Source organism: Diorhabda sublineata, chromosome X (genome assembly GCF_026230105.1).
Source record: "Diorhabda sublineata isolate icDioSubl1.1 chromosome X, icDioSubl1.1, whole genome shotgun sequence".
In the NCBI taxonomy this organism is placed as follows: domain Eukaryota; kingdom Metazoa; phylum Arthropoda; class Insecta; order Coleoptera; family Chrysomelidae; genus Diorhabda; species Diorhabda sublineata.
In genome coordinates this window covers 856,316-873,544 of record NC_079485.1, presented here as the reverse complement: position 1 = coordinate 873,544, position 17,229 = coordinate 856,316, and the positions used below count along the sequence as shown (strand labels likewise).

Below are 17,229 nucleotides of genomic sequence, written 5' to 3'. Positions count from 1 at the left end.
AAGGTTATCTACATGACCCACCACTATCAATTGACCATCAAACGATATAAATCTCCATTAACAACAAACAATAATTCTAGCTCAAGCGGTCACCCTATTGCGACAACACCAGAGTTACGTCAGAACTGACCAGTGTGCTGAATAAGAATCAGTCTGCTGTTTCCAGTCGTTACCAAGAGACTAGCAACTCCCACCTACAATTTGCAAAGACGTTAATTGGACTGACGAAAAATGGGGCTTTGTTCTCTCCTCAGACGAAAGCAGTGTGCTTGCATGGTATCGATATAAGATGAGGGGTCTGCAGAAGACCTGGAGAAAAATTCACGCATTGTTGCATAAAACAACACGTGGATTTTGGAGTATGGAATGAAGTTAAGATAGGTTGATTTCAAATAAATAATTATTTTGGAAAATTTAATCTTGTATTTTCTTTAGTGTTAATTATAACCATTTTTCGTTGCTTAAGTTTCCTTTTCGTTTCATATACACTAAAATCAGAAAAATAATGGAAGCTACAGATTTTTTTCTAGAGTCCATGCATAGAAAATTTGCTTTCACTATATTTCCAATAATTTCGTTTTGTGTCCTTATATAGACAATTATGAAGGATTAGAAATTAAAATAAATAAAAATGTACTGTGTATTTTTTTAATCAAGGAGATAGAAAGTTAAATAAAATGTAATACTTTCTACAAATACTTATATTACAAACAAAAACAAAAAATATACAACTTTACAATATTCAAAACAACGTAATAATAATAATAATAATAATCAAAATGTATATTCACACCAGCTTGTATCTAAAATTTCCTATTCTAAATTTATAAAAGTACAAAAACCCCAAAAATATAAGCAGAAAAATAGGGATCCTTTTAGTATTTTAAAAAACTAGATTTTAAGATCCTTATTCTAATTTATGAAAAAAACATGGCAACTACCAAGGTCTAATATTTACAATTGTTTTTTTATTATATACTAATATGGCTGTGTACTGGCAACAAGTAATTTAAACAGTTAATTATTTATAAGGTTTTCTTCCCTGAGATTCATCCAAATCTATGTTACTATTGATACTAGAATCTATCGTCTATTAAAACTAAAGTTTACAAAAAAATCAAAATCAAACAAATTGTGATCGTTCATAATGAAATTAATAAATAACTACCTACAATTTATTGATTTTCATTTTTCTTTGCTTTATTTTTTCTTTTCACTACAATTTTATTCCAAATATAACAATTCAGTCAATAGTTGTTTATATAACTACATCAAAGGTGACCTCTTTCACATCGTAATTCTATATTTTAAGCTAGTTAGTATTTGAATATATAATTGGGGTTAAAATTTTGAATTTTTCGCTTCGTGAACAGGATGTCCGTCATTATTAGCTGTCTCAAAATGATTATGAAACAAAATGTAGTACCTAGTATCGTTTCAAATACATAAACAGAATGATAACCATCCATCATCGAGACCACTAAAACTCACTTTTGTTTTGGTATACAGAAATAGAACTATCATTAAAAGATCTCTTTTTATATGGATCTTTGAGGATCAATTTTAGAACCTAGTGTAAAACCGGAAATACAACTGAGGTTTATAAACTCTAGTTTAAATCAAGAATAAACAAATTTTATCTATTTCACAGGTCATAGTTGAATAATATAAATAAACTTTTCCGAGACAAAATAATACTGCTTGTATTGATTTTAAAGTTTAATTGTTTAAGTAAGATGGTGAAACAAAAATGGACCAAGAACAAAAAAGATCTGACAATGAAATAGTGCTTCTCATCAAACGTTTGAAGAAAGATATAGATTCAAAATATAAGAATGAAAATATGGTTATGTCTTTGTTAGGAACACAAAAAATTTGAAAAATAAGTCAGCCAAAGCCAAAGAGCTGCCAAATACAGGCTGGCATACAAGAAATTTGAAAACGTTGAAAAAAAACTCAGAAAGAAGTTGTGGAAGCGCCAAAAATGGATTCTTTAAATAATTTGAAGCTAATATGTAAGTGGGGCTTGGATGGTTCGGTACAGTCAGAATGTTCTTTTCTGACCCAAACGCTAAAGACTCTAGTATCTTCTTTGTATCCCTTGTACTCATACGATTGCTCTTAAGCAATCCAGGAGAGCAGCAGCAATTAATTATTTGGCAAAATGAAAGACCAGAAGCAGTAATGATGGGAATACGGCTAGGAGATTTTTCAGCGTTTCAGAAGTTGCAGCAAAGATTACTGGATTGGATATTAGATTTATCAAACGGTTTAATTAATGTGAACAAGTTCTAAAAATACGCTATGAAGACTGCAAGACTTTGTGGAAAAGTATAATTGGTATCCAATGACACCCTCAATACATAAAGTTTTAATTCATGGCCTAGCCATAATAGAACATGCTTAAATACTAGACATGTGCTTTTAATTCTATTTTTACCAATTTAATGCCTTGAAATAATTTCTGCCAAGAACTCATGCATTTGGTCCCCGTGTGCGTCGCTAACGTTAAAACCTTGATCTGTGGTTTAAAACTGACATTGGAAGTTCAATGCAGAATATTAGCCCTAAGGATCAAGAGTTTTGTCAATTTCCAGATTAATAAAAGAAAATCACAATTATAATCTTAATCAGCACATTATATTGAAATAGAAATGGCATTATAGTAAATATTTTATCCAGTCATCAAGTCAAGCTCAATATATAGTAATATATGATAAGAATTAAGATGTTTATCAAGATTTGATAATCTAGAATCTGTGAATTTTTATTATTTATCTAAGCAGGTGTGTTGTTAGGTTTCAACTTGACATCGATTTTTGGTAACAATATTGTATATTTATCTATGTATCATGATTCAAGATCTTTTTAAAGTGATAAATATACATTAGCAATTATTCTAAAACTATATGTTCGGAATATATTTCGAAATAAATATAAATAATTTGATGTTAAGAAGAGTGAAACAATAAGATGTTAAAATGATGAAGACTAATCATACAAAAAATATATTATTTAGATTTCACTATGACAGATTCGCTATATATAGCAATTTAACTCTTCACATTTTTTGAGCCAAACAAAAATATAATTACGATCAAGTTTTTCACATGCAAAATATATATAATAGACGGACATTCTGTACAGCTTAGTTATTTAATGAGAAACTAATGATATTTACTTCAGGTACATCATTAAAATACGAAAACAAGTATTTTAAAAACATTATATATTGAAAAAAAGGACTAGTCAGTTTAAAAAAATAAAAACGTCAATTTTACAAAAATTAGAAGAGAATATACTTTTTGACAAATAGTAAGTTTATTACATAAAATAATAATGTCATTTAAAAATATGTTTCTAAAGCAATGTCGATAAAATTGGGCAGGTTATTAATTTAAATTTGTCCATTGAGACATTGAAAACTTTTTAAAAAATAATAACATTTATTACTAAAACTAGAAATTAAAATGTTTGTTATCTTCGGCTGTCGTCAGTTAGGGACCGCTATAGGAAGTGTGCGCTTGTATATTTAAATAAAAAATTCGCAATCTATTGTTAAACACTCGTATAGTTTTCAATTCATACATTCACATGCAATCTTTCATTCCACCCCTTTAGATTACTACAAAGCATCGATTTTGTTTTTGTTTTTTTTTTTTAATAAAAATCATTTAAAATACTTAAGTAATGTACTCACTGGTAACAATTAAAAACGTGAACAAATTTCCCTAAACAAACTTTCAGTAAAAATATTTTACAAATGAAAACATATTTTAAAAAATGAATTCGTACATATCATAATTTAAAAAAAAATCAGTAATAATTCAGTTCAAAAGTTCAACCACAACTGGTGAAGTTTTTTTTTAATAAAAAATATATAAAATGAGCAAAACTCAAACCGAATACTAGATTTTTGGCATATGAGTTACTATCAGCCTCAAAAAATACTAGAAAACGTATGTACATACTCATTCGTTCAAGATGTCCAGAAATTCCTAACAATGACAAATAAGACATTGATCAAACACCAAAACGTAATATGTAATGGGTGATTAATTAGACTAAGACCACAACTGTCTTCAGAAACTTTATAAAAATAATGTCAATCTGAATATATCAATTACTTATATCCATGAAGATTTATAAAAAATAGAGAAGCTTCAATCATTAATGTCACTAAAGATTTATCAACACAGAAAATTTAGGATCGAGGAAGGAAGTCTTATCAAATTTATGTGGCCTATTATTTAGCTTTTTTGGTTGCACCTTGCATCAGTTTTAATAATATATGAAACTCGTCCATGCTTCAATTCTATTTCGGTCAAACTACATCCGCAATTGAAAATAAGCACTTTAGTGGCCGTATTTAAATTGTTTTTATTAGCAAAATATCGTTTTTATTTAAAATTGAGGCACAAACTTCATAAATTCAATTTATCAATTTTATTTGGTTGTCTTGAAGTAAGGAGACCCTCAAGTTACATGATAGATCACAATAGTGGTAAGAGTCTCTAGCCCAAAAATAATTTTCACAATGTATTATTACATTTTCCGAATTATATGGGAAGAGTTCTAAATGATAATAGTTAACTTTTATTGACAACAAAACAACTTAAAATGAATTTTTAAGAATATTTAATCAGCCACTTACTTACATTTTCAATAATAAATACTATTTTGGACACCTTGTACAAATATTGCATCTTTTGTAATCGAACATGGATATTAATAAGAGAATGCAATGGGCCTCTTATAGACAGTAGGGGGTCCATTATTTCTCAAATTGGATTGGAAATAGAATGTAAATATCAGAACCAAACCAATCCTTAATATTGACATTAACCCGTGCCTAAATCATATACATTTCCCATTTAAACAACTTGATATTTTTGCACTTTTTGCAGTCAATTTTTTTCCACTGAAACAAACGTAGTTAAAAATACTTGAACAGTTATTTCTTGTAGGAAATTTAACGCGTTTAAAAGTTATTCAACGAAAAATTTGTGTTTATAATGAAATTCATCATTTTCCTATTTTTTACTTACCGTCGCTTTTTGTTTGCAATAAAATTATGGGGTAACTCCAATAAGCCGTATATTTACAAAATACACGGTTACTCCGATAGGCCGTATATTTACAAAATATACGGTTGCTCCATAATTTTATTGCAAACAAAAAACGATAGTAAATAAAGAATAGGAAAATGATGAATTTAACTATGAATACAACTTCATCATTGAATAACTCTTAAACAGCAAATGTTATCGAAATAAGTAAGCACTCAGGTTTTTTGTAGAGCTGTTCAAGTATTTTTAACATTTGTTTCAGCAGAAAAAAATTAACTGCAAAAATCTCATGCTACTTAAATGTGAACATCAACCCTTAGGCGTATCACAAAGACATATGTGAAGTTTATGATGGTATTGCACGTGTCAGAATTGGTATAAAAAATTCCGTTCTTGAGATTTTTTTCTAAAAGATGATTTATATTCTGATCGGCCTACTGAAGTTGATAATGGCCAAATCAAAGTCATTATTGAAGAGGATGGTCATATAACTGTTCGAGATATTGCGAAGAGGCAACATGTATCGGTCACAACAAATGAAAAACACTTTTGTATAAGCACATCAATAAAGTTATTTTAGGTCAAAAAATGTGGTTCAAATTCTGTAACAACATTTCACATTACATTCCAAACACACTGTATTCCTTTTGGAATGAAGCTCGATTAAAGAAGATGCAATTTATATAAGAATGTATATAATTCTGTGTTAAATTTTCCTTATTCAAATTGACTATTCTTTTTGCCGAAATTTCATAATTGATAATCTCACATTTCTAATTTTTCTGAATCAATACCTATGACAAACCTATAAAAAATAATTTTTTTCGTTAATGATTTGTCAATGCAAGTCTAATAATTTATTAATACTAAAAGATGGGTCAACAAATTGACTTCAGCTGGGTTTAGAGGCATGTTGAAGCATATCCGATTCTCTATCGCCCCTGTCTCTTCGTATTACCATCTGTAAAATAAAAATTCTCGTAAAGAGGCCGTTTCTTGGCCTTTCATATTAACAAATTCAAATCAGTAGATTATACAATATGCCAATCTAGACATAAGCATACAGGTTTGATTTTAATAAAAGTGATTAATACTAAACACGAGTTGGTATTATCTGTCTAAGCCTCACACTCCTTAAATAATATTTCATTTTTTTTACTGAACTATACGCTCAATTCTAATGCACCGATTGTTTTCAACTAATTGTTTTCTGATGATAGAAACACAAATCAATTCTGTACTGATACAAATCAAAATAAATTGACACAAGTAATAATGTAATGAAACATCTAATAGTTTCTGTTGATTTTTCAAAAAATAAATACTTTCATTCAACTATACAATTAATCACGGTATCTATTTATAACAGTGCAAAAATATTTGGAGTAAAAACAATTTGTACAAACACAGAAACAAAAATAATAAAATTTTTTCCTAATCATTAAATTACAGATATTTCAAATGCTATTTCAATACAATACTTTTTAAAATGTTACATACATCTGATAAATTATTATACCAAATATTCTGTTCTGTTCAATGTTGTATTATGCAACTGTTACGGAGATTCTATCAGTTGTACTGGAACTTCAATTTTGAGTTAATATTGAAGAGGTTAAATGGTTGCATCACTAACAATCAAATTGCAAGTGATTAATGTACTATAGTCAATCTGCATATTGAGAAAAAACATTTACTGGAAAACTAGTACCAGTTCCAGTTAATTGCAATACATTTAAAAATAAAATGTTTCTTCAGTTGTTTTTTGCAAATTAAGGTTGAAATTATATCGACTATGCAAGAATCTTCGTAACAGCCGTCAACTTATGATTCTATTTTTTAGTTGCAAATTTTTTGAACTCTGCGAGCCCTCTACCACAAAGCGAGATGTTTTGAGTAATAAAAAAAACAAAGAACCGTAATATCCAAGCAAAACAGATGATATGATTAATTTTAAAATAAACTCTCAAGTAAATAGGTCATTATAAAATGTCTTCTAAAAATACAAAAAATTTTACCTGTATAACAATAGAGTACTTGCATGGTTTGAGATAAAAATAGTTTTGGATAGTTTATATACAATTTTTATTATATTTTTTCAAGTCTTTGATCAATATATATATTCATAAATATACATATTTAATTTTTTTACTTTTAATTAAATATTTTACTTTTTGACATTATTTCACATCAAGAACTTATAAAATAAATAAATAAATACTTTTTATAAAAGCAAGTACCTTATTCCTCATCATTTTTATCACAATTAATGGTTATAATTGTGCAACAAAATTTAATTAAATGAGGTAGTAGATCAGCATTATTTCTACAATGACGTATACCATGAGAATTTAAAAAAAATGTATTTGAATATATACATAGAAAATGTATTTCAACTAAGGCATTCCCTCAAGCATGTTTTACTCAAGCAAGAACAGAATTTTATGAGTAGAAGTGAGAGAGGAAATACCTGTTGTTGGGGAGAAGGTCCTCCAGCCCTATCGTACAACAGATAAGGCTGAGGAGGTCGGAGTGCAGACACAGAACGTCCGTCTGCATTCTGTCTTTGTAGACTACTATTGGTGTACGCGCCAGCTGGTGAATGTCTAAAATACATGTCAGCTTTGTTAAAATTCGAAATATAAATATGTTTGCATGAAGTTTCTTTCTGGATAAAAATTCTGATTTGTACATTTGTACAAATTTATTTCATTATTTCACCTGCTTTAAAATAAAGTTGTTGATTTGAAATCCAGTGTGAAAGTAACGAGGAATATGAGTTTACTTCACCAAATAACCTGATGATGAACAAAACACTTATCTACTAATTCAAAAGAAATTAAGTTTTTCTAATTCTCAATAAAAGGACTAACAGTATCTAAAAAAAAATCATAGAAAACAAGTTCTTTTGACTCCGGTGTATAGTTCGGGAATCACGACTGAAATAGTCAAATATTGGGTATCGAATGCACTTTATCTTTCTTACAACCACTATAAAAGCAGAATTTTGGCAATAAACCAAGTTAATTACAAGCTCACATCCTAACGTGGTTATTGAATGTTTATAAAAACTTTCTTCTTGGACATACAAAAGAACATTTCAAAGCAACATGTATGATAGTGATATTTATTTTCACCAAGCAGCAAATACTGAATAAACTATTTAAACTACCATTACACTCACAATTATACTGTCTGGTTTTTGAGTCAGAAACTTATAGAAGTTTTTTGAACGATCAGACAGTGTAATTGTGAATGATGTAGTTGTAGCAAACAGTGAGTTCAGTATGAATATCACCAACAGATATTCCAATTTAAATATAAACTAGATTAACCTTTATCCAAGGTCTACCTTTTAACAACACATTTAAAACTACATATAAGGTTGTATTGAAATTATAACTATCAGATTAAGATTGGCGCGAAAAAGCTATGGAGACTAATTTTAAAAAGATGGATTAGAGAGAACTGGACTTACAGGGTGTTTTTCTATAACAGGAATCCTACTCTCCCTCAAACTCTTGATAGTAAAATCAAATATTTATAGATAAATATGTTCTGGTACTTTTAAAGTCCCGAAAATTTTCAGTGACATATAAGGTAATCTATATTAGTCTAAATGCTCTGTTTTAAATTGAAAAAAAAATCATTTTTATTGGAGAAAGTTCTGAAAAAAAACCACAAATAAGCAAAAAATCAATTGAATTTTGCACGTTAACAAACATAATCGAAAAACAAAATAATGAACACAATACCTTATGAAAAATTATGAAATTGTGAAAACTTTTTCACTTATACATAAATATTAATGTTTTGAATAGAAGTACTCTCACCTCACATTGGGACTTGGTTGACTGCCATGATTATTGGGACTTCTGGTTCGATGAGAACTAGGAGGATATGTATCAGGTGGTAAACCATTTTCCATGGGATGCTGAGCTGATGACTGAGGATGACTGGGATAACCACCACCATGTCTCGACGACCTAGGTACTTCTCCATGTACTGCGGCCACTGATGGATGGATATTGTTTACTGTGAGAAAATTTCAAATTTGTAAATAAAGAATTTTATTAAAAGTTGATTTTACATGAATAATGGATTTGGCCAAATATCTACATAAATTTGTTATAAAATTTACTTCTGGCTGGTAAACTTGGATATCTAAGGCCAATCTAATGAAAAAAAATACTTGATGTTGACAGCCAATGTCAAAATTTGAAATTTTACTATCAGCAAAAGCTAATTTTGATATTTAAACATGCAATTATACAAATATTTTGAAAAATTGCTCATCATAATATACAAAATAGTTTATATTATTCTAGTATGGCCTCTAGTAAAGACTAGCGGAGTGAAACTAGAAAATTGAGGTAATTATGTATATTTTTTTATGAAGATATTATTAGATTATTCTTTCCTCTATTATCTTCCCTTACACTTAAAACGATTCGTTTAAAAAGCGATTTCATCATAAACACAAAATTTATAATAATTTCATCAAATCATAATAATAAAAGTGCAAAGGAATATCAAAGACAGAAGAAATAATTTAATAATAAGAAAACCAAAGGAAACATGGTAATCTGATAGAATTCCTAAAATTAGGTTGAATTCTTAGTATCTTATCTACCTTAAAGTAAAACTTTTTGTTCATTTACAGATTCCCAAACTATGAATTATATAAATTTGTGGCCGATTTTACAAATTACGATAAATTTCATCAGTTCTGTACAAAATCATCTTACTAAACATGATCAACCTGCGAGTACTAAACAAAATCGGAAATAGAATTTCATTAAAAGCAAATTTCAGTAGCAGATTAATCCAAATGCATTATGGTTTATTTAAAAAATTATTCATTTGTGAAGATCCCGAAACCTCTTTTACAAACCAACACATTCTACAATATCATCATCTTTTCACAATCAAACTAGTGAAACACAAAAAAATAAAATATTTTTTACTGTACATTGATTTTTATTATGAAAACGTTTTATGGCCGAATGAAAACAGTGTTTGATATCTAACTGAAGCAGTAGGCTTGATTATTTTAATAAAAAAGAGACAAAATATTAAACAATGTGGTAAGAAACCTAAAGAAATAGTAAAAATATCAGTGGAAATAGTCACAATTCTACATACAAAATCAATTTATGGCTTTACATTTTAAAAATACAAATATACACCAATAAATATACTAGGGAGCAAGAAAGCATAAATCTCCTTTGATGGAAAGAGAATTAAAATATGGAAACATTCCTTATTTCGATTTCCTGATTTGTCCAAAATATGTTGAAAATGTGTAACATTACAAAATTGTATGTCTAAATAAATAAATACCTGAATGGGAATGCGTCGATAATGGAGCTGCAGGTGGTTGATTGGTAAGAGGAATTGCTAATCTAGCATTAACTGCTAACAAATGGTCCCTCCTTTGTATCAAAGAGCTCACATGTTCTTCTAACCGTAAATTTTCGGCTCGCAACTGATGTAAACAGGATAAAAGTGACGCAACTGAAATAATAGAAGTTTATTTCATTATTCTACTCACATGAAGCTATTTTAAATATAAAATGCACTGAAATATTGACTGTAGAATTTGTAAATGAAATTAGTAGATTTATGAAATAAAATTAGTAAAACCAAAGACAATCCAGTTAATAACCATAAACTAATTGTTTGTGGTGTATTTATGTGCAGGAAAATGTAACAAACAATTTCAATTGTTATTAAATAAAAACTAGATTTTCTGGAGTTCCCATTCAATGCAATATATTGTTTTATTTAGCTAGTTTTAGAAAATATTATGAAAAATCATATTACTGTCAAAATGTTGGGCTTGTTCCATAAGAAACTGGGATCCCTGCTCCCATTGCCTTTCGAGGAGTTGGTCCAATGTTTGAGGTATGTTACCACCCCCACCACTCAACATAGAGGACAATCCACTACCACCAGAAGCGGTACTAGATCCAGTACTACTAGCTCTCGCCTGGAATATCAACGAAAATAATATTACTATTTTAAAATTATCAAGAAGAATTAACTTACTGATTGAAGTACTCTCTGGTGTAGTTGGGGTCCTACAAGACTAGAATTGCTTTCGTTAGGGTTGAATATACTGTGAGCCTCTAATTCATTATTTAAATGATCATTCATTTTCGAATGCATCGTCGAATTCGGGTTTAATTGATTTCCCAACATATGAGGAGCTGATAAACCATTTTGAAATCTAAAAAAAGATCAGTCATTCATTGATAATTGAAAAAAAATAGGACTTACATTTTAACATCTTTGCTATCTTTTGATGATCCAGATCCAGTACCAATGATAGATGAGTCACTTTTTCTAGCTCTCGTTCTTCTACTTATTGGAGGAACACTTTGGCTTTCAGAGCTTGGACTACTAGGTGGGGAATCCTTTATCTGTGGAGGCACTATGGAACTAAAAGCACCAGGAGAGTCGGTAGAGGGAGGAGGAGTTACATGCGTTGATCTGCTAGATCTTTTAGGCAGAGTAGTGTTACTGGTTAAGAGGGCTGCAGGTGTTGAATTGGATCCACCAGTACTATTGCGTTTTCTGCTGCGACTTGCTCTGTCAGTCTTTTCATTTGATTGAGATTGAGATCTTTAATGATAAATAAATAAGTACATTTAATAACACAGCTTGAATCAATATCTTTGGAAAAATATACGTTGGAGCTTGTCCGTAACTCAAAAAAACTTATAAACAAGAATTTTCATTTCTTTGGACATATCTTTTTTGAAAAAGTATTTAATGTTCAAGCAACCTTCCCCCAGTTGTGTTATCTTCACTACCTATCTAACTTTAATCATATTTTCTTTTTCTAATCTTTGCAGACTTTTATCTCTTCTCGCCTAGTATCTTTCTATTTATATATTTATTCTAATACTAACCTTTTGTCTTTTTCGAAATCTTCTTTAAATTTATAAATAGTATAATATCTATAAAACCCATTAACTTCTCTAGAATAAAAAAATACTTGAATAATCCAACTCACCTTCCTCTTTTAGCAGGTACTTCAACATTAGTGGATGGGGTGGGTTCCAGGTCTAATTCCATATCTACCTCTGTATTTATGGAATCCACCTGTTTTTCATAAGTTATCTTAAGACCTCCTGAATTCATATCGGAAGTTAGAATATCCTGATTACTGCTGCTTCCTATCATATTATCTGCAGAATAAACCAGGTATCAATACAGTTCAACTACTAGAAATTACTATACTTACTAATAATGACAGGAGTACTTCTTTCTGTACTTCCGATGCTACTACTTCTTTCTTCAACAACAGGTGGTACGACGGTTGTCGTCTGATTATTGAGAATGGATTTGTGAGGACTTAGAGTAGTATTTGCTAAAGGAACAGATACTACAAGTGATTGGGATGGTACTTGTGTTGTTTGGATGATTGGAGGAGCTGATACCGTAGGCTCACTACTTGTTATTGTCTCTATGGCTGTAGCTGGAGATGTTGTTTTTATAGGAGATATCGAAGTTAGGGCTACCACTGGTTGATTAGTTAAAATCAATTGTGTGGTGTCCACTTTTACCTATGATAACAAATAATATCCCACTGTATTTAAAAAAAATACAGAAGTTTTTTTTTAAATTGGTGATTTTAATTGTTTACCAAGTTTACAATAAAAATATTGCAAATAATTTATATAGAGGTATATTCTATCCTCTTATTGCATTTTCAGTCAAGAACATATAAGCAAGAATTTTGATGAGATGATAAAAGAAAAATAGCAAACATCAATAGAAAATATCTTGGGTCAGCTGCGATAGAAAAATAACGAAAATTAATTATACATACAAAATTTACATACAGAGTGCATCTATTTTTTAATCAAGTCAGGTAGAGTTGACTAAAAATCATAACGAAAATACAACTCATTCAACACATATTTCATTTGTTCCACAAGGTAGAGTATTGATTGAAGATGCAGCTAGACTATACTGTTTATAGAAAGAAATTTAGATTAAAATATTTACTAAATATTATAAGGAACAAAAGCAAATAGAATGCAGTATAATACAGTTCCCAGCATTGTCAACATATTAGGTTATAAAAATCATACTGTTATTTATAAATTTTAATGATCAGAATTAACAAAAATACTCAGCATGATTAAAAATACTGATTGAACTGTTACTATTGCTACACTGACACAATTACACTGTATGAAGTGCTTTTTGATAAAGTTATTGTCTTCAGAGATTTGATTCGAAAAGTTGTGTTATCAAAACAAGCGCCTGAGAGTGTAATTGTGTAGTGAACATACCTTTGTGAAAAATCACATTTTACCTGAAAATCAAACTTAAATAAACAGTAGATATAATTAATAACTGGAATGGAGGTTTAACAATTTATCAAACTTACTTTTTTTGTTTTATCTATAATATCGCTTATTGCACTTTTTTTATCATTAATTGTGCTTGTACTAGTTGGTGTAACTATGCTTGTCACTGTAGTTACAACACTCACTTCACTAGGTGTTCCACTAACAGGTGTAGGCGTCCTTGAATTAGCCTTGCGCTTTTTTGATACCTTATTGTCTTTAGTTTCTTTTTGTTCACTTTCAGTGTCTTTTTTATTTTCACCACTTTCCAGTATTGTTTCGTCGAGTTTTGATATTTTCACAGTCGCTTTAGTCTTTTCACTTGTTTTGTTATTATGGACGGATTTTTGTTGTTGCTGTTGTTGTTGAGAACTGTTTTTACCAGCGTTTTTTGATGCCGGAGCTTTGTTGCTGCTCTGTATGGCTTTTCGTTTACCTGATGATGGTGGAGAAACACCTGTTTTGGAATTTGATGGGCCTCCTTCAGGTTCCTTCTCAGAATTTGAATCAGAATTGTGTGCTTCGTTAGCTACGGGTTTGTAAGGGGGGATTGTCTTTACGTTACCACCCTTCTTCTGAAAAATTTCAACATACACTTAATCAAGCCAAAAATACTTACTAACATTTAAACTGCAATTTTATTCATAAAGAAATACATAATTTTGAACAAACTTCTAGTTTGTATTGATCAATACATAACAGCTGACCAATATGATTTCTCATATTTCCCTAAATTTACATTATTTAAATATATATATATATATATATATATATATATATATATATATATATATATATATATATAAATAAATAGTTTATAAATTGATGTATCAGCAGCTTACACACCTTTATGTGTTGTAGTAAAATGCAATAAAAAAACATTTTTAGAAGGATGAAAGTAGATGCACTCTGACAGAGGCTTCCTGGAAGGGATCATTACAAAAAGTTCCTTTGAAATTTGACACCTCCCAGTAAATCTAAGTTACACCTTATCACTAGCTTCTTTATAGGGAACAGTCGCCTCGCTATTGAAGGCATATAAAAGAGAAGCTTCAAAAAAGAAACTTGTAAAAGCAAAGATCTTTCCTCCTTGGCAAATACTGAAGTTTGTTATAACTCTATCAATCTATAGATAGTGGGAAGAATAGCTCTGATAGGTGCTCAATAATCTTTAAGGTTGTAGTCCAATGTAACTCCTAAGCTAAAACAGTTTGTTGTCTGTTGTCTAAGCATTTACACAGTTGATTCCCATAAATATAGAAGACAGCTTAAATCAACTTATTTTTGATTCTATACCTAATTCAAAACTTTGTTTTATTATTTAATATTTGAAATAATCTAATTTACTTACCAGTTTACTGTAGTGGTGTTGGCAGTAGCCACAATATTTAACGTTATCCAAATAATTTCCAGCTTCTTCACACAGTAAACCTAATCCTTGTGCACAAGTAACATGGAATTGCTGCTTGCAACCAACTTTATTACACTGCATACAAGCTCCTATGGTAGCATTTGAAGATTTCTTTCCTTCACATATATAACATACCTATTTAAAAACAATAAATTAAAGAAAAAGTATTTATATAAATATTACTACACCTACAAAAAATAGCAATTTTTGCTAAAAATATAGAATCATATCAATCATATCAAACTATATAAATAGAAATAATTCTTCCCAAATCGTCTCCCAGATACATTGGGAAATACATGAAATTCACTCATCAGAGTAATAGATTAAAATTAAAAAATCTCATGGCTTATTTGACAGAAATATTTATTAATTTATGAAACCTCTAATACAAAAAAGAGGTCTTAAAAATATTTGACCTTTAGATGTAAGATGTACTATAGGAACTTAGGCTCAAGTGACTGAGCTTATGTATTATTACGTAGATTATAAATTATTCAATGTAAATACTAAAATTATATAAATCATATGCACCTTATTAAATCTCTCTGCAGGAATCAACTGCAATTGAATTGGTTCCATAGTTGTAACATTTCCAAATCGGACTTCTGGAATATACAAGGCGCAGACCACATGGGCCCAAGCAGAAGTATCTGTACGTTTAAGAGCTCCATATTTGCTGGGACACAATTCACATTTCTAAAATTTCCACATTATTTAAAATAATGTTAAAAATAATATGAGTAGAAAAATACGACCAGTATTATGAAACGAGTTTACAAATGTGTAACACAGTGTTTAATAAACTTACCACTTTAACAGATCTTTCTTGACTTTCACATTTACGACAATACCAAGGACCAGTTGGAACAGTTACAATACCATAACATGCTGAAAAAATAGAAAGAATAATTATAATGAAACATTCATAAAAATTTTATATCAATAAATATAAAAAATAACCATCTTATCACATTATTTAGTCCTACTTATAAGTCCCGTTGTAATGGTCTGGTATGAATAAAAGATATATTCAGAAGAGTTTTCATATGGAAATTTCTGTCCCACAAAGGTTTAAGAATAGAGTATGGAAAAATTGGTTAACAAAAAAAGTAATATGGAAAATGTACTTACAGATTTGGAACAAATGATACAGAAATGTAAATATAAAATTCAAAAAAAAACCATCAACAAAAAAGCACGTGTTTTATATGTAGACCTTTGATTTATAAGTACCTCAGCAGTTTTAGTTATTGTGGTCATTCTCCTATAAACGGAAAAAGAGGAAAAGTTTAGTAAATCAAAAGAGTTTGTTTCATCATCAAAATATAACCAAAAATTTTGATAAACAATGAAAATTTATAAACATTATGTAGTGAGTTGAGAGGAAAATATGTACATACACTATATGATTGTGAATCAGTTTTAATAGAAAATAGCTGGAGATCGTATAGATAAGATATTCAAGATTCATGCCAAACGCAATGATACAAAAATAGTTATTCTGAAATATTTATGAACAAAATACTTTCAATTAAATCTTATACATCCATCTCATAGAGTTAGGTTTAGTCTTTTTATTAAAACAAAATTATAATTACCTTGGTGAACAGCTACAGTGCAAGATTGTCCATCGCAGTAAACAAGTGGATTCTCAGACCAGCCTCTATCGTCAGAACAAACACAACAGCCTCCTACCATTTCCCTCATAATGCAGAAAAACAGTTTTTGCTAAACTAGCGATTCGACAAACCCACCCCACATAACCAGTGCAACAGGTTCACACTCATCTCTACGTTTTCTTTAGTTTCAATAACTTAAAAATTACCCTAAAGCAAGCAGAATATTTATTTTACTGATTTTTAGTAAATAAAAGAATACTAAATGTAAATTAGAACAAGGTTATTTCTAGCAGAAACAATTAAAAATTATATAATTCTAATAACCATTATGAATACAGTAATAGTTGGCTTAGATTAGAAAAAAAATGAGAGTTTTCTTTCATATTTTTTTATAACATATTTACTACAAACCCGTAATATTTATTTACGTTATAGTTGAGTTTATGAAACACCATGCCTCCCACGATCTTACCTAACTTCTTGCGTAAATGTAAACGATCATTTTTATTCATAACTTCTAACTCAACTGCATTTAGTTTTTTAAAATATATCCTAAAAAGTTCGTTTTATTTCTAGTTATGCTTTAAAACCCAAAATAAAACATTGAATACATATACACCATTTTGTTTTTTGTGATTTGCACGAAAAACAAAAGCGCCGAAAGCGGCCTCCCAAAGAGGATGCGCAAACAATTACTGAAGTGTCTACGAATACGAACTTTCGGTTTTAAATTATCCACTTTCCAAACACTGGGTATTTCT

General features: G+C 29.5%; 1 protein-coding gene across 4 annotated transcripts; it reads right to left on the bottom strand.

The window, feature by feature from the left end:
- Positions 1-686: 686 nt before the first annotated feature.
- On the bottom strand, positions 687-17,165 carry LOC130451802 (protein AF-10). Of its 4 annotated transcripts, none has more exons than XM_056791055.1 (15): positions 16,941-17,165; positions 16,448-16,675; positions 15,658-15,737; positions 15,381-15,545; positions 14,787-14,981; positions 13,477-14,010; positions 12,322-12,643; positions 12,091-12,265; positions 11,352-11,696; positions 11,121-11,301; positions 10,896-11,061; positions 10,413-10,586; positions 8,903-9,104; positions 7,540-7,675; positions 687-6,030 (listed from the first exon to the last, which is right to left on the bottom strand). In XM_056791055.1, the coding sequence occupies exons 2-15, from the start codon at positions 16,554-16,556 to the stop codon at positions 5,962-5,964; spliced, it is 2,853 nt and encodes a 950-aa protein (XP_056647033.1). In that variant the 5' UTR covers positions 16,557-16,675; positions 16,941-17,165; the 3' UTR covers positions 687-5,961. The 4 variants fall into 4 exon arrangements, with proteins under 4 accessions (XP_056647033.1, XP_056647034.1, XP_056647036.1 ...); XM_056791056.1 differs by having other exon boundaries at positions 16,880-17,133; XM_056791058.1 differs by lacking the exon at positions 7,540-7,675.
- Positions 17,166-17,229: the final 64 nt, after the last annotated feature.

Bases quoted from the DNA above. Each gene is read 5' to 3' on its own strand.
- LOC130451802 (XM_056791055.1), bottom strand. From the start codon at position 16,556: ATGAGGGAAATGGTAGGAGGCTGTTGTGTTTGTTCTGACGATAGAGGC. The intron at 15,738-16,447 runs GTAATTATAATT...CTATTTTTTCAG, and splicing joins CACTGTAGCTGTTCACCAAG to CATGTTATGGTATTGTAACT. The intron at 12,266-12,321 runs GTAAGTATAGTA...TTTATTCTGCAG, and splicing joins AAGTACTCCTGTCATTATTA to ATAATATGATAGGAAGCAGC.